The sequence below is a fragment of the Siphateles boraxobius genome, unplaced genomic scaffold (assembly GCF_051911475.1).
Source record: "Siphateles boraxobius isolate OS27281-9 unplaced genomic scaffold, OSU_SipBor_1 1, whole genome shotgun sequence".
NCBI classification, from domain to species: domain Eukaryota; kingdom Metazoa; phylum Chordata; class Actinopteri; order Cypriniformes; family Leuciscidae; genus Siphateles; species Siphateles boraxobius.
Genome location: NW_027508699.1, coordinates 13,199,076 through 13,220,440, shown reverse-complemented (window position 1 = coordinate 13,220,440; position 21,365 = coordinate 13,199,076). Strand labels below are relative to the sequence as shown.

Here is a 21,365-nt window from a genome sequence, read left to right as displayed (position 1 = left end):
GATGTAATCGCTCATTATATACATTTTGTAAATTCTGAAGCGAATTTTCGTTATTTGAAGCGACTTTCAAAAGGTGATTAACTGTTTTAACATCAGTGTTTATTCTCGAACTATAAACTTTTATCTCAGTACTTCTGTGATCATTTGAATATTTTTAACACAGAAATATCGATACTGTGTTGTTGAAAAGACAGAAAGTAAAGCTAACGTTAGATGTTTCATGTCAGCGACAGCGCAAACAGATTTGAATGTCCCGGTGTGAAGTTTTTGTCATTTAGGAATAAGATCGCGTGGGTGTTTGAATCGAGATCGTTTAAAGATTAATGGTGCAGCTCTACTGTCTTATTCTCTCTCTCTGCGTTGATATCTGACGCAATTTTTTTTAACTTGTTATACGAATAGCGCGAGGGACGGTGCATTCATTACAATTTTAATATTTATGTGGTGAGACGTCGCTATTAAAGGATAAGCTCCCAGCACTTCGTCCACACATCGCATCAGAACCAAAAACACTACCGGTTCTGCATAAGAACCGGTTCTCGGTTCCCAACCCTATTACGAAGTGACTTTCAGAGTGGATCTAGAGCCTGGAGAGGAAATTCATGCGTTTGTGTCTTCATATAGGCCAAAAAATAGCGCAAGCGTCACACGTGCTTCAGTGTGTGTGTGTGTGTGTGTGTGTGTGGTAAATGAAACTGCGCGTCGGCGGCACCATTCATTCACACAGAACATGCAGGATTCGTATTTAAATAGTCTTTGTGTTTTAATATTCACACACACTAGTCTACATCGCGATTTGATTTCAAGTGTACTGAACTGCTTTCTATTTTTTCCTCAAATTTACAAATTCCGTGAAATTCCGCGTTATACACTAAATTCCTTTTTTATGACTGGATTTCGTCAGCATTTTAGGGGGGGCGCCCCCCCAAAACAATGGTAGGGGAAACACTGATATTATAGTAATGTAGTAGCCTACCAACTAACTCCCATGTATAGTTTACAGCAGGGGTGTCAAACTCAGTTCCTTGAGGGCCACAGCCCTGCAGAGTTTAGCTTTAACTCTAATTAAACACACCTGATCCAGCTAATCAAGTCCTTTAGGCTCATTTAAAAACTACAGGTATGTGTGTTGGAGCTGATTGGAACTAAACTCTGCAGGGCTGTGGCCCTCCAGGAATTGAGTTTGACACCCCTGGCAGCATTAGCTGGTTGAGAGATTTTTTTTCCTTGAGAGAATTTGCCATGTACTGTACCTAATATATCCAAAATAATCGACATTGAATTTATTCGGAATTTAATCAAATCGCAAGCTTGTGAATCGAATCGTGAAATTTGTGTCAATACCCAGCCGTAGTTACTTACTATATTGTTTATGTCGTGGTTATATATTTGCTCACAGTTCTACTAGTAGTTATTAACGTGGTAATGTTCAAAATTCAGGAAATATAATTTCTCATAACATGAAATAAGATTTTGATCATATCAACCTTTCCCTAACCTTATGTTGTTCCATCCCCTATGTCAAGCTCTAAGGAGGACAAAAAAACCAAATGTCATTTATATCCATAGACAGAAGTGGTCATTCCAATTTCACATCATTAGACACTTTTCCGCTATCGGCCCAAACCGTTCTCGTTGCTTAACCGCGGCAATCCGGCCCAGCCGCCGGTACGGATATGGTTTAATTTTCCACTGTGGGTTTGATAACAGAGCTCTTTGGAATGTAATACAAATGCGTCAGTCGTTGCCTTGGCAACGGAACAGTTTACAGACATATGAGATTGCGACTGCGTTATAGAGGATGATCTGATATTTATTTTAATTTGATTAATTTATTTTTTTACTTCTCTCAAAGAGTGTGCTTGGCCGTCTTCTCAGTTCTCGCGCATGAGTCGTGGCACACGTAAGAAAATTAATAGTTGAGAAAAGTTGTTATTTTGTTTTTGCGCACAAAGTATTCTCGTCATTTGATACACTTAAAGGCACACTATGCAAGAATTGTACCTTAATATAACAGCTTCAAAGTAATTTCGGTGGTAAACAAACTCATAGAAGGGCGAATCATCCTGGTAGTAAAACTGCTGGAAAAACCAGCAATGCAAGTTTGAGAGGAGCGCCCACGACAAATCTCGCGAGAATCATGACATGCTTTACAGCAACGAAGTCACACACATCAACAACAACATATGAAGCACAAAGACACTTGCGGGTATTTCAGTCGTGATACTCGACGATGGAAAAAGCTAAGAAAACGCGGTTGGAAGAGACTAGGAAAAGGAAACGAGATTCTGACCGCGTGAGGAAAGTTCACTGTTAAAGTTCAGTCCTGCGATTATCATGATAAATGTTGTCAATTAGTTCGCTATTTGCAAACTATTGTGATAAATTGCAATAATCATGTCGAACAACATCATAACGGCCAATGTTATGAAATAATGCGACGTACATGTAACTTTATTGATGTCATCTGGCATTTTGTACGGTTTACATTACACACAAAAAATCAGGCCGTGAGTGCAGAGATGCTCTGCGTGAGTGGCATTTATGACAGTAACGTTAAATACAAGTACTCTACAGCGACTCTAGGGGTCGCTGTTTGACAAATGAAATTCCTGCATAGTGTGCCTTTAAGGTTGAGCCACTGTAGGCACTTGGACTATTTTAACTATGTCTTTAATAACTTTTCTGGGCCGGCAGATGAAATCACTTAGCTGCCTATGAACGAGTGAGCCAGCTCTCAGATTTAATCAAAAATACCTTAATTTGTGTTCCGAAGATGAACGAAGGTCTTACGGGGTTAAAACAACATGAGGGTGAGTAATTACTGACAGAGTTTTCATTTTTGAGTAAACTATCCATTTAAGGGTTCCTTTACTCAGCTGTGCTTCATTAACTTGTCATTATAAATATACCGTATTTTCACAATATGAATATTGTACCTTCAAGCTGCAAAACCTTGATGCTTTTCTATAAATTTTCCTAGTTGACAGTTGGGATAAATATTATTCACTGAAAGTTACAGACAGGGAGAAAGTTTAACTTAGTATATTTAGGCAAATTTTTAGACACACTTTGTTCATCTTTAACAACTGAATAAATCTGCAACATTTCATAATAAACACCCATTTAAATTTTTTTCCTCACCTTCATGAACACACTCTGTTCCCTTTTAGGGAGCACTTCCATAGAAGGCTGGGCTGTGGCCATTTGATTATGGGGGTTTTGGCACATGGAGGTGTTAGTAGAGTATTTATTGGTTTAGTCTGTCACCATACCATAAAGTGTGGGAGTATCTGTGCTGAAGTTGCTCCATGTCCATCTGTTTGGATTAGCTAAGCCTTGCCTCTGTCTTAGAGAAAAATCACCACATCCATTCTGCATGACTGAGCACTATTCCTGATTTGCATCCGGTTGGGATTGTGATCTCACGTGAAAGAGACACTGGTAATTTTGCCTAAATCTACATACACTGGTTCTGAAAATGAATTTCCATGGCCAAGAAAAAGAGTTCCAGTTTGCTCTTGAGGGCATGAGCCAAGAGATATACATGTGTGGGTGTGAAATAATTAATAATTAATGCTAATTAATGTTGCCATTCTGTAGTTTTTCTTGGTGACACGATGTGAATGGGTCCAGCCCAGTTGTGCGGCACAGCATGACTGCTGTGTTGCCAAAATAATGTTTCCACCATTCATCAGGTGTTTTGCATGTGCCACACTTTCTGGCCATTGTCATGTGTAAGGTGGGATGATGGACAAGCTCAGATTATACTTTTGCCTATATTAGGGCTGGGGTGGTATATCGAGTTTGTAATCCGTCCATCTATCTATCTAAGGCAATATTGTATATCAATATACAGTAGTTACGAGTGCATCTGAAAAAATATTTTGCTGTAAGGAGTGGGCTAGCCTTATGCAAGCCAGTCTCCACTTAACCTCACCGACTTCAGTGAGCGAATGCTGCCACATGACGCGCATGCACACCACACACACTGAGCACAATAGAACAGGAGCGCCATAATTCTGACCAAAATATAGCTACATTTTCCAAAAATTTTGTTGGACATTAAATGTGCCATGTGTAGAATTTTAACCTTCAAGTAAGTGTATTTTTATGATGGCAGTAACAGTAAAAAGACTAAATGTAATAGAGTAATCAAATGTGAGTGAATGTGTTTTACCAGTTAACATTTAGTCTGTGCTTTTGTTTTTATTTAGTTTCATTAGATTGTAATGTTGTTACAATAGAATGTAATGTGATTTTAACCCCTTTTTTGCACATATAACAGCCTAGATGCTTACATTCACTATATTTGTTTTCATAGCCTTCAATATGAAGTTTTTTTAGGTCAACATTGGGCAGGATGTGAAATCACATCATTTAAAATAAATAGTTTTATTTATTTTTTTCAAATAAGAAAAGTGGAAAAAGTGTATTTACACCATGTATCGATATTTAGCCATATAGCCATATGAAGGGTCCTAAAGATCTGTGAGAAAATACTGTGGGGTGCTCTGATAACATCGGTGACATTATGACTAGTAAGGGAGTTCTAATAGTTCGTTTTGTAAACCTAAGCTTTTCAAATCAGCTTATGTTCGTAATCTATGAGTTCCCATTACCTCAATCTCTGGAATTGTTCTAGTATACAGCACTATACAGCACTATACAGCACTAACTGCTTTACAGCACACTGTTAGCATCCTGCAGTCAGCTTTACTACGGCTCAGCAGTTTAAATAATGAGCGTAATATTCTGGAAATTGTCACAGCTCTTGACAGAAACCAGCTGCACAAGTTCACACAGCCTCTCAGATTTCATGTGCACTTGCTGTGTTTCAGACTTATTAACTCGTTCCTCAAAGATTCAGGCGGGCAAATCATAATTTCGCACCCTCTGAACATATTCCAGCCACTTTTTCAACCTTAAGAATACTTGTGTAGTAGACCAAAATAGACCATAGCTCTATAGCCTGCTCACTGTTGAGTCAGTGTTCCCTAGCACACACCTGACAAAAGCTTAGGATGTTTCTTCCATCTCTTTCCAGTTGTGACCTCATCAACTAGTCATGAGTGGGATAATGATTTTGCAGCCCTCCTTTCCATAGACTTCTTGCAAACATCAGCAGATTTTTTTTTCTCAGTGCTGCACATCGGACCGTTGATGAACTTTTGGGCAATGTCGCTTGTTCCTTTTATGAATGTTCATTTCACAATGGAGAGAGATAGACAATAATCTGTCGTCTTCTAACAAAAAAAAAAAAGAAAATTTCGTATTCTCAAACTTTTTCTTAAGAATGTTCCTATCTTTTTTTACAGAATGTTCTTAAGACATAATTTAAGAAATATTAATATTCCTGAAAAGAATCATGTTCTTAAAAATCATCATAAATAACCCCCAACCTGTCCTAAATCCCTAAAAGTAAGATGTTTAATCAAATTATTGGGTTGTTTCAAATATAAGCATTAACTTAACACTAGCGAGCTAAATATAATATGAATGTGGACAAGTATTATTAAATGATAGTGAATGATCATTTATGCGTATACGCGTTCACTGCACACAGGCCCTGTTTACACCTGGTATTAAGATGCGTTTTGGTCAATTGGATCACTAGACGAGAAAGACACATTCCTGTTTGCACCTGGTGTTTAAATCTGTATCTTTTGTCCACTTCCAAACCCTTCTGTCCTGATTTCTTTGAGGAGAGGGTCTATGGGTGAATAAATGTATATGGTCCAAATGTATCGATCAAAACGCATAATACCACCAGGTGTAAACAGGGCTACATATACAGACATTCACTCCAGAGAGAGTACAAGACAGACAGAGCGCTAATTAATGGGAAAGACCACTGCATCTTGAGACAGGCTCTTTTAAAATAACTAATTGAATTTTGACATGGCGCATTAAAAACACAATGATGAGTGATTAACTCCCGTCAAGCTAATCGTATGAAAACGACGGATACCAGGGTCCGAAATTAACTTTTTGGCTCACCTGCCACGGGGACTGGTAGATGAAAAAATCCACCAGCCAAGCATATTTTTTACCGGCGAAAATAATAAACAGCCTTTTTGTGTCACGCATACATTCATTTCAGTACATTTAATTGAGATAAGGTATTATGTTGAATGAATAAGAGTACATAGCCTAGAAGTCAAAACAGAGCAACAAATAGTAAGACATGGAAGATGTGTGCATGGAACTAGTGGTCATAACAGTACATTTGAGGGTTTTGTAAAACTATCAGATACTTTACCGAAAGTAAAAAAAATTACCTAATACTATCAGTTAAACGGTTTAAAAGTAAAAAAAAAAAAAAAGGGGATGTACCTCCGCAAGATTTTTTCCCCCTTAAACTATGACTTCTGGCAAGTTTTGTGGATAGAAATGGACATTTTGAGAAACACAAATATGACATACTGTCAACAGTTTCAAGGCATGATAATTGCAGCACGTACCTTGAACTGGTCACAAACAGAAACCTTCATTTTATAATTTTAGACCGGATTATTCATGTTTTTCTTTTGTGTTCATTTTCAGCTAGGGGGAAAATGAAACGGCACAACCCAGAAAAAGATTATTTACAGTTTACTGAAAATTTTATCTTAATGGCAAAGGCCACACCCAATCTGTGAGCACTTAATTTTTCTGGGCTTTTCATAGAAAATCTCTAAGGCACTTTGGAAATTAAATGCTATTGTGGGGGTATTTTTTGTTTTTGCAAGATGTCTTATGCTCATCTAGCCTGCATTTATTTAATCAAAAATACAGAAAAAACAGTAGCCTAATATTGTGAAATATTATTACATGATGTTCTTTTTAACTTTTTATTAATCAAAGAATCTTTAAAAAAAAAGAGCATCACATATCATCATATTAGAATGATTTCGGAAGGATCATGTGACACTGAAGCCCCACAAAGTGACAAAGCCCCCCCCCCCCCCATTCCCCATCCGCCTTTCTCTTCAACCACCACCAGTTTAGTAGACTCATCTGAAAAATTAAATATGATTTAACTATCAGGACTATGAGTAGTTAGTGATATTTCCTCGTCCTCATGGAGAGCGCAGTTCGTACCACTTTCTCCTTTCCACAAGTGCTTGCTCTCCCGTGGCGTCTGTCGTTGCTATGCAACCATGAACAGAGGCGCGCTTGGAAAAATGAGCGCGTCGCTTTTATGAGCGAGCTTGCCGCATTTGAAATAATGAATTTGCACGCTATGTGAACGGCCTCTTATGGCAACATGACATGACAAAGTAATCGAAAATATTTACATATGTGGCTCTTTCCTCCTATCTTGTTGACAAGTGGATTCAGAGCCACCGCATGCAGCGCCGCCGGTCGCCATGTCTCAGTGTTTTTAGGTGTGTAAGTGAATGTCGTGATATTACTGATCATGGAAACTTTTTGAAAATCCAGTGGCGGCGCTACGCCGCTGATGAATACATTGTAGGGGAAACACTGGCCTATTTTTCTTTTCCTTATAGGAGAATAGCCAATGGCTCCTTAATTTATTTATTTTTGTCTGGATCCCTGATATTTCTCGAACATTTTGCTATCAAATAAGTTATCTTCTCGGCTCGCTCGGGCGTGCAGTGATGTACAACTTTCTTTCCTTATTCGACTGGTCAATAATGATGCTTCAGTCTTTGGATTTCATGTGATTTCTCATTGTGGTGGTGACATTATAACTCCGTTTCAATCGACAATGTTTGCACACAACATGTTAACTAATTTGATTCCATTTTGTGAGATCATTTAGTAAGATCATTTTTATCAAAGTAATTTCAAACTTTGCTGTGCCTAGGAGGTAGACGGCACCATTCGGTGATCAAATAAATCAAACTTGTTTACACGCTCACAGCGCCAACCAATGCATTTAGTTAAAACTCTGAGTTTAGGATTTATCATAGATTTGCTGCTGATGGCAAAGCAACATGTAGCAAAATTCTAATAGTATTTTCATTTTTTGAATAATTATTACAGATTGAATATTCAAATATTCGTGGTGTGCACAACCCTAGTTCTAGCATGTCACACTCACCAAATTTCATGTGCATTTCGTAGCATTTTTGCTTTTGACAACCATTTGTAAGGTGGTTTCTAATCCCTTATCCCTTGGTAAATCTTATCGCTTAACCACCACAAAGACTCCTCTGAGCCAGGTTAGAACTATTTGTTCAATTCTCAGTCGATTTTCCCATATATAAATATTTTATGCCTAATCCTGTTCAAGATTAGAATTATGGCCAATGACCGAAATCAATGCAAACATGACCCAGATGTTTTTATCTGCATCTGTGTGTGCTTTACTACTGAATCAGATACTGAAAATTGCAGATTTATAACTTATGTAAAGTTATTTGACATTAAATTGAGAATTGGAGCATATTTTTTCACTCAGTTGCAGATTGTAAGTTAAATACATTTTGAATACTCCTTTTTGTAATTTAAACCAAAGATTTTGACATTTGACTGTTTTTGTCATTTTCATTAGGGCATTTTGTGAAAAATCTTTCTAGAAAAATATCATTAAAAACTAATCAAGTAGTCTAATTATTGTCAAAAAGTAAAAAAAAAAAAAAAAATTCTCACTGCGTATTGGTTATAAGACATTTAAACAAAAAATAATATGTATTGCATATTATCGGTTGGTTTCTACTTCAAACAACAGTGACACTTTTATAAACATCACCAGTTGTAGTTTTTCAGATGTTAGATTGTGTTTATGGAGGGGGAATATTTGATTTCTCACACCCCTGCTGGAGGAGGTTTGGCAGTAAAGGGTAGGGCGTGAATATTGGGTAGGTGTGAGACTATAAATACTCCATAAACAGAGCAGTGTGTGACGGAGGCGGAGTTGCCCACTCTGGAATTGGTAGGCATGGAGATCAAGAGAAAGCTCAAGGCTTCAGACCTCAACATGAGCAAATCACACAACCTGAGCCTTATTAAAGTAAATAAAAGAATTTAAAAAGAATTCAGAAAAACTGTTTTTTGTCCTCAGCGACAGATTTTCGATGTTAATGCCAGCAAAACAAATTTGTACAGCGAATCCTCCTTAAATATGCTCCACAAAGGAAAATTAACTTAAGATGAAACATAAAACATCACCCACACCCTCCAGACATGACATCAGGCCAGTCCTGACTCAACCTTCAGTGGGCGTTCCTCCGTATGAAGAGGAAAATGTCAAGGATGATGACGTCATAGCAGTTCTGATTCTTCCTTGTGTTGATCCGACTTCAGTCTGTTGACTAGGCTGTTTAAAAATATTAATACAATATGTATTAATTTAAAAAAAATTTACAGTCAAGTTTTATTTCTCTTTTCATTTTTACCACATGCGCAACAGATTATGCTGTTTCTCCAGGTTGTGGTTGTCCTCTGTGAAAGGGAGAAGAGCTCTTGTTAAGTGCTTTCTTGCTCACAAAAGTGATTCACTGGTGTAAATGCCAGTGGCAATATGTCACGATCTGTACAGTTTGATCAGGTCCTGTCTTCCAAATCGATTTTGTTAGTGGAAAGAACTGCTTCCTCATGATTCCATGTTTCTCTCTGTGTAGGATGTGGTGGATCAGGATGATTCTTCAGGATTGCTCTTCCAGCTGGAGGAAGAGCCATTTTGCTGGCCAGGGCCTAAGACGATTCGTCTGCGTCGCACTTCACAAGGCTTCGGCTTCACTCTGCGTCACTTCATTGTGTACCCACCAGAGTCTGCAGTGCACTCCAATTTTAAGGTAGTGTGCATCATTCATTCACAGGAGATTCATAGCATAGTATTGTTTGTATATTTTTCAAAATTCACAATAAATTATTTTTTCTGTTTGTTTCTTATAGGATGAAGACCATGGTCACAGAGGCAAGTTATAACTTTTAGTGACATAAAATGTAATATATAGTTTTGTCCCAGATAACATTAAACACTATGCACGTATACTGTGCACCTAGCACTCTACCATCAAGTGTATGAATTTTAGAAGGTTATTTTGTCGTCTTGCATCAGTGTCTGATATCCCCCAACCCTGCTACGTAAGCAAAGTTGTGACAGTTGAGTGCATGAAGTGTCCAACATTCCACACTGTGTTTTCGGTTAATCAAGTGCATTATCTGGGTATTTGAAGTAGGGTTGGGTACTGTTCACATTTTAACCGGTAGCAGTACCGGTACATGAAATTCTGTGCCCGTACCCAACGGTACCTTTTTTCTGTACTTTAGGAATGTTTACCACAAAAACTGTAAAGAAACAAAGTCATTTATAGAAGTGTTATTGACATTATGCCAGAGCTGCCTTGGTCGCTGTCTCACATTGTCTGTGATTTTTGTCTTTGTATACTGTAATATTTACCCGTAAAAAGTAGAGCCCGACCGATATATCGGCGAGCCGATATTATCGGCCGATATTAGGCATTTTCATAACTATCAGTATCGGCATTTATAATGGCCGATAAATTAATATTGAAAAAAATGCGGCGTGCGGTGATTCATGTAAGGGTGCCAATATGCCAATAAAGCACCTAAAAGCTGTCACAATGAACTGCCAAAAGCACAGATAAGAATAAATCAAATATATCAAGGAGACATTTTAATTGTTTATTAATAACAAGTGTTTTCAGTCACTGTGGGCTGCAAAGATGAAGTTGAGGATGCGGACTGGCGATCTTTGAAAGCTCCATGAGAGAAATGTACATTTCAGAAGGATTACATAAGCAGAGAGCAGTTTGTCTTTCGTTTTGATTTGTTCTGTTTAAAAGTAGACATTTCAATAGATATATTTGTCAGGTCTATACGCTGAGTTTCGGTTAATTTATGAGACGAGTTGCAGTTCACTCGCCGGCGCCTCCGTTTCGAGATTATCTATTGTCTGTTATATTTACTTCTTATTTATTAAATCCAGGCATTTTGTTGATGAAACATTGATTAAAATTAAGACATAATTAATACAAAACGTAATTGACTTTAATGAAAGGCTTTGTGCTTTCTGTTCGAGGTCTATGTGAAAGTTTTAAAGCACTTTAGTGTCACGTCCGTTTTTTCCTCATAAATGCGAACACGAAAAATAAAATAAACTGAATATTATATGTTCTGTTGAGAGCCAACCCTTCTTCATCCAGTGGGTAGTAGACTATTACTTTTGATTTGTGCAGTGTAATGCACTGAATTGATTTCTCTGCTGCCAGCCTCTGTCACGTATTGTGTGAGCTTGAGCTTGTGACTATTGCAAGCGCGCAGCTGAGAAGTCCTGATTATATTGTCTGCTATATATACTTATTAATTAAATCCAGGCAATCGATTGATTAAACATTGATTAAAATGCGTGGCGCGAGCGACAAATCTCCGACAGTAAACGGATGGCCCATTCTGCTCTGTAACGGGTGCTTTTCCGCGTCTCGGGTAAACAGCTGTTGCGACTCACGCGAGCCGCGGCCGGTGTAGACACAGTGTTAAAGCTCATTCTGCCTATAACGCTACGTTACCACATCAAGCAATATTCCAATAATTTATATAATTATAACACTTTATATAGGGCCATTTTGCATTAAGAGTAGCCTAGTTTCACATTTAGTAGGTACATTTTGCTTACTACTTATTTAAAATAGTATAAAGGTCTGTACATTATGTAATTAAAAACGTTTTCATTATGATATTATAAATTGTACTTTAGTAAAAAGATCGAGTTATTCTTCCACAGGTAGAGATTAGAGGAATTAAGACTAAAAATAGAAGATTATGTCAGTGACACTTTTGATATATTTATTTACACGTTGTTTTATATAACGTGACTAAATTAAAAGACAAAGTCGTTAGTGAAGATTATGCAACAGTATTTAGAATATAATATAATATAACATGCAACGCAAACTAGTTTGGTTACAGCTCAAATGTATCATTCTCATTCTATCATTCCCCCTGCCTCCATTACATAACTTTGTCACACAAGTGTTTGATCACCACATTTGAGTGATCATTGCAAAACGTTTATATATTTATTCTGTTTAAATACTGTGTATTCTATATACAGTACCCATCAAAAGTTTGTACACACCAATAGGAAAGTGTGTCCAAACTTTTGACTGGTACTGTACTATAATACACATAAATAAGATTGCTACTGTTCACATAAATAATATCGTCCGATATATCGGTATCAGGCTTTTTTTATCGGCATCGGCCCCCAAAAATCCATATCGGTCGGGCTCTAGTAAATAGTAGGCTTCTAGCTATTTGATTGAATTCATAAAAATAATATTCATTTTTAAATAATACATTTAATTTCTATTAAATGTCCCCCCCCCCCCCACAAATTCTGTTGAAGACGTAAAACATTAATTTAATTTATCTTTTAATCATATGAAATTTAAACAAACTTTTTGTCAAACAACATGCTGCACAAATGAGCCTGATAGTGTTAAAATTAAAGCATGAAGAAAAATTGATTATTCCTTAAAAAATAAAGGTTTGATCATTTTATTATTATTAGTGTTAGTATTATTATTACATTGAGATGGATCTAAATTCTGTAAAACAGTAATATATTTAAGTTAAACCGGACTTTTAATTTTGATGTGTTGTCATGAAGACCTTTGAGTTTCTGTGTGTGTGTGTGTATGAAATAACAATAGTTTTCTTTAAATGAACCTGTAAAATGCTCATGAAGTGACCCTCACAGTGGCTCTGGAGATGAAGTACATGCATTCATTTCCTCATATAGTGAGACGGCAGAGGCTGAAAACAGTCTGTGTGGTAAATGAAACAGCGCGTCTGCGCCATTCATTCACACAGAGACACGCAGAACATGCAGGATTCGTATTTAAATAGTCTTACTCTCGTGCCCAAATGTGTTCTCAGGTACTGAAATTTGGCAGTGTAGCAAAGACGGGAACCGGCAAACATTCAAACAATTTGATTTATCAAATAAAAGAAATACAAAAACAAAAGTAACCGCCAGCAGCCCCTCGCGGATGACTTCTGGCTACACAGAACAGAAATAAAACACAACATAAACTATGGCCTGTTCCTCTCTTCATCTTCAACGTCGTCGCTCCTCCTTTTATGCTTCCGCTCCTCCTTGAGAGATGCGAGACCGGTGCGTCTCTCAGGTGTTATTCATTATCACTCACGCCACCTGCCTCGCGCCGTTCTCTCTCGTCCCTCGGCCTCGTTCTGCTCGCCACATGCACCTATTGATTTAATGTGAATCGGTACTGTGTAGTACTGACGCAATATGGACGGTGCCCTTAAAAGTACAGGGTTAGGTACCCAACCCTGGTTTGAAGTGCGCAGTGTCATTTTCAGGTTGAACACACTACTCGCACTTTTACAAAATGGCTTAGAGTAGTGCACAAGTATGCAACCTTCTGACTGAATAAAACTTGACTAGAGGATCTTAAACACCCAGAATTCCCAGTTTACTAAATTTTTACTTTAATCTAGCACCCCAGAAGTTTGTGTCAGAGCATTTGTTCCCTCAAGGAATGACTTTTATACACCTCCCATTACACGATAGCTCTCGCAACATGGTTCAGCACAACCATCTATAGCTGCCAGAAATAACTTACTGAATTCTTTCCCTTGCTCAACCTCTCCCCCTTTACTGTTTGAACTTTTGACCTTAGGTGTGTTTTTAAGATTGTGTCATTTTGTTGCAAAAGAGCTTGACTGTTAAAAGTATATTTGATCTGTTTTTCCTGTAGTTTCATCCTGCTGTCAATTAGGGAAATGCAAAGCCTTTTTCCGAATTTGGCTAGACGATGGGTTGTCTCAACATACAGGACATGTTCTTGCATTCAAAAAGAACTTAACAACAATATGCAAAATGCCAAATAGTTGAGTGGAACACAGGAGATTTAAGATGCGTTTTTAAAAAGTTGATTTTTTTTTTTTTTTTTTTTTAACTTGAACATTTTAACAACGCTTCTGGTGCTTTGGGTGGCTAAAACTTGCTCCGAGAAGTTGCATCTCTTAACATCGCTACAGCAATACAGGCTTCTGAATCTGCTTCAGGATCCCCCACATTGAGTCCTTCTGTTTGTCTTCTTTACAGTGCAGATAACAAACTGTGACCTACATAGATTTGTTTGCTCTAAATTATAGTAAGGTTGTAATGCTCGTGGCATTTCAACAAACCACACATACTGGACAATGATGGTCAAAGATAAGCCGCATTCTTGAGAAAGAATGAAGAATATGTGTTTTATTGATTGATAGTGGAAGAAAGTAGAAATTTGCGAGGTGCAAGACATAATGGTTCAGGAATGATCGTCTAAATTAGAGATTGACCAATATTTTTCATAACCGATACTGATTATTTGCTTGTTATATTTGTTTATTGTTATATTTCTGTTTTGGACAGCAGTAACATCAGCACTGAACTGAACAAACTATTTTAACACTTTTTTCAAAACTGCAATTTCACTTCTACATCATTAAATAGAGTGCAAATAAAGTGCACTGTCACTAAAGTGCCTTTTTTAGATAAAAGCTTTGATTAGGTAAACAAACATAGACATAATTCTAACAACAACAAAACCCCCATAAAACATTCAAGTCCGCTTGAATAAAAAAAAAACATTTCTACTTTAGTGTAGCTTAGTATTCCCAGTTGCAACTCTTTATTTGTAACAACAGCAGTAAAAAAACATATATAATGCTCTCTCTAAAGTGTAATTTTTTTCAAATAAAAGCTTTGATCAGGTAACAAATAAAGCATGTAGAAGTAATTCTAACTAATAGAATTACTAAGTGCATCTTTTTATAACAACAGCAACAATATTAAAAATAGGCAAAATAAATGACAGGGGAGTCTATCAGCTTTGTATAAATATAATCCAATGGTTATAAACCACCGTTTTAAAAGGGTTATGTGTTGTTTAATAGTCTGAAGAGTGAAGAGAATGGAATACGCTGGAATATGCATTGTCAGAATAATAAACAAAAAAACGAATACATCATGGCAGTTATCGAGTGCATGTCATCTGGCATGTTATCAGAAACTAATGTTTTGTCGGTCTAGGTTATAAAATACCTGTTGACAGAGCGCTGTTTTCATCTGTGTGTTTACGCAGAACTTCTCTCGCGGAGATAATTGATTTCCACATATATAGCTGTAATTATTTAGATGTTTATTAGCTAAATAAAGGTGATATGGTAGATGTTAATATCGTTTAAGGAGTTTTAAACAAGTGGATCTTGTTAAAAGCTGCATACAACGGCTGGAGCATTCTTGAGCCTCAACCCAGTTTGTAAACGGCCTTATGAATGTGACTTTATGAGCCCAATGATGAGAAGACATCAGAGAGAGAATTAAGTTCAGCGCATTTATTTGCAACATGCTTTCATTCATGGCTGTTTTATTTAATTATTGGGGCATGACTTGATTACGTGACTCTATCTCTATTTTTTATATGTATACATATTTTGCATTTATGTAACGCATCTCATTTGTACATTAATGGCTGTTATGTTAAATCAAGTTAATTATCTAAGGTAGGCAAGTTATTTTACCTTTGAACGCAGTCTTGCGTACAATGCTCCAAACGGCCACAAGATGGCGGCATTTATCAGCTAATCCAATATTTCAAAATTATTGGTCTAAGTTCAGTATCTTTCCTGAAAAAACAACAACAAAAAAACGTGCTATATTCTGATGTTGTCCCCTTCTGTTAGGGTCCTCAAATCATGCCCAACTTAAAGGAGATTCATACTGAGCTTTAGGTTTATTAATGCTTTGTCTTCATTATCTTTTGCCTGTTGTAGTGCACAATCCTTGTTAAATGCTCTTCTTCAAGTTGGAACCGGTGTGTCAGTAAGAAGTATCTGGCCTAAATATTTCAGGGTTTACAAAAGAGTAATATGAAAGGATATCACACCTCTTCTCATGTCCTTCGCACAAACTGTATTAAATTCACCAATGTAAATAACTTTGTAGCTGCAAGTGTTAAGGATTTGAACTCTTCCACTGTATGCTTTTTGCTCACTCATTGAAAAGCATGAAATTGAAACAGGAACTGAAACTGAGTTGTGGTTTATAATATTGTACCTAGCTAATGCAGCATAACTGAAATATAAAAAAGCTTTGCAAAAACAGTTTTTTTTACTCTATCATCTGAACAATCTTTAGGCTTTTAGAGAGCACTAGTGCATAGCCCTGTGAAACGGGCTAATAGAGTCCAAACTAGCTTACATAACATCCCTTAAGGTGCCTCCAGTTCTGTATGCAAAACATAATAAACCATACAACTACCTGAACGTACACCAGCATATGTAATAGTAAAATATTAAATTTGCATGTTGTGTGAGAGCCAGAAGTGTTTTTTCAGGCCTGTTTTATTTCTCTGAAAATGTGGTTCCAGGTTTGTAGTTGTGTTTATCTCTGAAAGTTTTAGTTTGTTTTTATGTGCACAACATGTACATAGCATAGTTTGGGTCTCTATTTTCGCATGTTGCCATGCATCTGCTTTGGACAGTATAAGAGTGAGTCATTGTTTCACAGATTGCATAACTGACATGTATCTATGCCACAACCACATTAGAAGGGAAATTTGAGGCGATTGGTTTATGGATGTTGGTTTATGGATGTTTTTCTCTGGCTTTCATTTATTATCATTGGTATACTTCTATTGTGAATGTTCTATAATTTCTGATACCCGACCAGATTTTTTGGGTTAATATGTTGTTCATTATTATTTCATTACATGCTAAATGCAATACACATGGCATTAATGGGTGCGTTTCTTCAAAGGTAAATGTGTAAGAGTTTTATTATTTGAAAACTACAGTGTATGACAGTGAACACAAGATGGCGCATTAAATCTTTACAAATGATTGCATTGCTATTTTTACTTATTGTTTCTGTAGTATGTAAAATGTGTACTGTGCATAGTTTTTTATCATAATGTGCAGTATACAACTGAACACTCTGCATCCCACAATGCAATGTGCTCCATTCGACCTTCCATTTCCAATGAAACGAAATAACCAGAAGTATTTTCAGTTATATTTTCCTGAATAGAGGTACTACCAATACTGGATTTGACCAATAACGATAACTAGGTTGGCCCACGTTAGCCTATAACCGATTAATCAACCAAAACAAACACAACACATAAAATAGTGCTGAACTTTATTACAAAAATTGAAAAACATTACTGAACCATGAAAATGTACTATACTTTATAAAAATATTAATATATTATTTATACCTTGATTGATCAATCATTCATCTTAATTCATAGTTCATTATCTAATGGTAAAATAAACAACTTTAACTAATATTAATAAAAGTATTTTTCATTGTTAATTTCAACATTTACTAATACATTTTAATGTTACTAATGTAATCTTATTGAAACGTGTTACCATTTTATATAAATCCAAACAGTCATGCTTGAAGATCGCCATCTTTATATATCTACATGAAGGCGACAGCATTGAAATTAGACCTGTATATACTGTATATTTTGTTTATTCACACTTTTTTTGCTTCTATTTCAGTACACTTGATTATCTAATCAATTATGTATTATATGTATTATAATATGTATTATAGTGTGACGATAAAAAAAGAACTGAAATCGAATGCATTTCTGATTTGTTTATGTTTCTGTCAGCTGCATGATGGTACAGTTTGCATGTCTCTAGCTTTAAATGTGCAACTTTACTGCAAAACGAATGCTTAAAAGTGACCAGCTGGATATAAACTAATGCAAATAGATGGTAACAATCGAGATATTAAACCTTTGGGTCAGAATTGTGTATAGTTTTGTCACATTGTTTTAACCGCTTGAGGTACTGATGTTAGCGTTTTCTCAGCCGCTCTCACACTGTATAATGACAGCAGTGGACGCAACCCTGAAAAACTATCGGTATGGATTTCAGTTATCGGTGCCGATTAATTGGCAAAACCAGCCGACCTCTTTTTCTATTCTTAACACATGAATTATTTCACCTTTTTAATACAATATGGGTTTAACACACTAAACTACATATTTGCTGCTGTCTGTTTAATTCCTGCTCAGTCTTGATGTCTTTGCTTTCACACTTGCAATTTCAATTCACAATTGCTGTATTGTAGCAATATCTACAGTAGAGCTGCACAATTAATAATTATAATGTCCCAATCTTGATTCAAACACTCACACAATCTTATGTCTAAATGTCAAAAATGTACTATTTCTACCAAATCTTTGACAAGTATGATCGCAGCAGAACATTCATATCTGCGTTGGTGCTGCAGCCGACCCAGAGAGAGCAGTTGTCATGTATAAGTATGAAACGGCTTTGCAAGCAGAAATAATAATACTGTGTGGTTAAAAAGACTCTTTAACAATAATTCATATCACAGAACTACTGGGATAAAAGTTATAGTTCAGAAATAAACACTGATGTCTATGGTAGCGATCAAAATAGAGTAAATCAGCTTTTGAAAGTAACTTGAAGCTTCAAATAAAGATTGAATTATTAATGGCATCATTACACCAGTAGGTGGCGATAAGTGACTGTTAAAGACATGTATTTGACATTGAATCATTCAAGAGATTTGTTAAAAAATGCTGATTCATCCAGTAAATGAAACTTCAATAGTGAAGTCAGCTTGTCATTGAATCATTCAATCAAACCGATAAAAAAAAGAAGTAAAATAAACTTATCTGTTTTGTTGTCTATTCAGAATCATGATCTCTATTCTAAACAAAAAAATTTTGATTCTCAATTTATTCAGAACCATGCAGCTCTACTCTACAGGCAAGACCTCAAGCAAAAAGAAAGAAACATGCAATCGCAACCTGTAGCACACTGCCTTGTCTGCTAACTGAAATCATTACAGTTTTACGAGGGAGATATCATCACCCAGTATGGGACATTATGCAGTGTCTTAAATGTTCTTGATGAGCTCCTCATTGGTGCCCTTTTGGAAGCAGTTTGTAGAAACTATAAACAGTTTTCTGTCTCTACACACTGATTTACATGTACACCTGCTGCGTAATTATACTCTTTTTTTTTTAAATTTTATCTCAGTTTTCCATTCTTTAAATCCAGAAAAGACTGAAAGCAGTTAAAGCATTCATATGCCAAGTGGGTTTGTTTGTGTTTGTGCCATGCTGAATTCTGGGCACATCTTGAGTGGTTCTAAGACTGTTCAAACCTGCAGCAAAATCAGTTTTTTTTCCCTACTGTTCAGATATAAGTGTCTTATGTTCACCTGTATATATTTGATAAAAAATACAGTAAAAACACTAAAACAGTGATATTGTGAAATATATATATATATATATATATATATATATATATATATATATATATATATATATATATATAATGCTTTCTATTTTGATTGTATTTCCAAATGTAATTTATTCCTGTGATGGTGAATCAGAATTTTCAGCATCATTACTCCAGTCCTCAGTGTCACATGATCCTTCAGAAATCATTCTAATATGATTATTTGGTGCTCAAGAAACCTTCTTCCTCTTCCTTTTTTAATATTGAAAACAGTTGCTTCTTAATATTTTTGTGGAAACTGTGATAAATTTTAATTCTTTGGTTATTTGTTGTAAATATACCTTTTGTGGTATAAATGCCTTGTCTGTGCTACCTTTGCTGTGAAGAAAATTACTGTACTAATTAAAAATAAGTTTATAATAGTATGGTAATTTGATATTATCCAACACAAAATTAAATTATTGGTTTAGGAGAGATAGCAAGGGCAGCAAAGCAATAAATGTGAACGGTTAAATATGAATGTGAGTATAATAAATCTTGTTTGTAAACCAGAAACAATTTAACGATATGAAAACAGGATTCTGAGGATAATGCAGTTAGAACTGTTTTTTTCAGTCCATACTTCCTCAAATAGGTATACATAAAGAATCAATAAAGAACCCAAATCAATAAGCAATAATAACCACATTGTGCTGTTGTGGGTAGTTGTGCCTATTTTCACACACCCTGTTGTTGTTGAATATATTCTCGTAGCATTTCTCTCTTAGCATCTGACATCATTACTATCAATCAATGTGGATATACTGGATGCTAACTGTATGAACAAACTGATTGGATGTGAAAAACAAATTGGGGACGGTCAAGATTGTCGACGAGTTGACCGAAACCATAATAGTCAATTCATGAGGTTGACTGATCTGTTGAATAATTTTTGTGATCTCAAAGAGAGGGATTTAGCATGCCGACAGTCCATTTATTATGTAGAATCCACAAGTTTATTTCCCATTCAGTATACTAACAAAAAGATATTATATAAGTAAATAAACAGTTGAGGAGAGATCCTCATTCCTTCAGTGCAAGTAGACATGGGCCACTGCCTTAGCGTCTCGTAGCTGTCATCCTCAGGGAATCTGTAGAGTTAGTTATTTACTGTTAGATCTGTGATCTATGTTCTGGCGTATTATGTCACAATGAAGCCAAGTATAGCACTTCCCCTAGGGGCTGAGGGATGTCACGTCGAATGCTGGGTCATTTTGAGATGAAGTCACAGCATTTCTGCTGTATTGATGGGTTAAACATTTCATTTCGAAGCTGGTGTGATTTCAAATATTTATTTTGTGGCTTGATCTTGTGACCGCTCGGTTCTTCCTGGCGCTGGTTTGTTGTGATCTGGGCCACTCGTGACACTGCTGCTTTTGTTGTTGCCAGGGAGACCACGGAACAGACTGGAGCCCATGGACACGATCTTTGTGAAGCAGGTCAAAGAGGGAGGGCCTGCTCACAGCGCCGGACTCTGCACTGGTAATTACACCAGCACTTCTAATGTACAGCACATTGTTTTGTTTTGCTTATCGATGTCTGATCATCTAAAACCTGAAAATGGAACCTCAACAGGGGACAGGATCGTGAAAGTGAACGGCGAGAGCATCATTGGGAAGACGTACTCCCAGGTCATAGGGCTCATCCAGAACAGGTAAGAGTGTTATAATTCAATCAGTTGTGTTATAATTCAATTAGTTGTGTCATGATTGTGGTCCTAAATATTTTCTTTCCACTTCCAGTCATACATTTCTGGAGTTGTGTGTGATGCCAAAAGATGAAGATATACTACAGCTGGTAAGATTTTATTGTTTTTGTATTTTTGTTTAAGTGGGGCCTAACTGAATTTCTGTGCTGACTTTGTTGTTTGAAACTTGTCTGGTTTGGAAACATGTTACTCAGATAAATCTGGCCAGAATCTTCGGAATACATAATTTTAATGAGGTCTTTGTATGAATTATATTTTAAGTTTGCATTCAGTTGCACTTGTTCTATTCGCACCCATGGAAATTAAGGTTCTGACCCATTTCAGAGGAAGGAGGCGGGTTCCTCTCGCTCCTTAGGGTGCTGCTGTATCTGGGACTGCTAACCAGGACACTGCA

General features: G+C 36.4%; 1 protein-coding gene across 2 annotated transcripts in view; it reads left to right on the top strand.

Annotated features, from left to right (window-relative positions):
- arhgap21b (Rho GTPase activating protein 21b) overlaps nt 1-21,365 on the top strand; it is a 68,081-nt gene that overhangs the window by 14,953 nt on the left and 31,763 nt on the right. The window contains exons 3-7 of one of the 2 annotated variants that reach the window (XM_077214483.1): nt 9,573-9,746; nt 9,847-9,868; nt 20,653-20,745; nt 20,839-20,917; nt 21,006-21,060. In XM_077214483.1, coding sequence (XP_077070598.1) covers nt 9,573-9,746; nt 9,847-9,868; nt 20,653-20,745; nt 20,839-20,917; nt 21,006-21,060 — 423 coding nt within the window. Of the gene's footprint in view, nt 1-9,572; nt 9,747-9,846; nt 9,873-20,652; nt 20,746-20,838; nt 20,918-21,005; nt 21,061-21,365 lie in introns of both variants that reach the window. The other variant, XM_077214396.1, reaches the window with a different exon arrangement.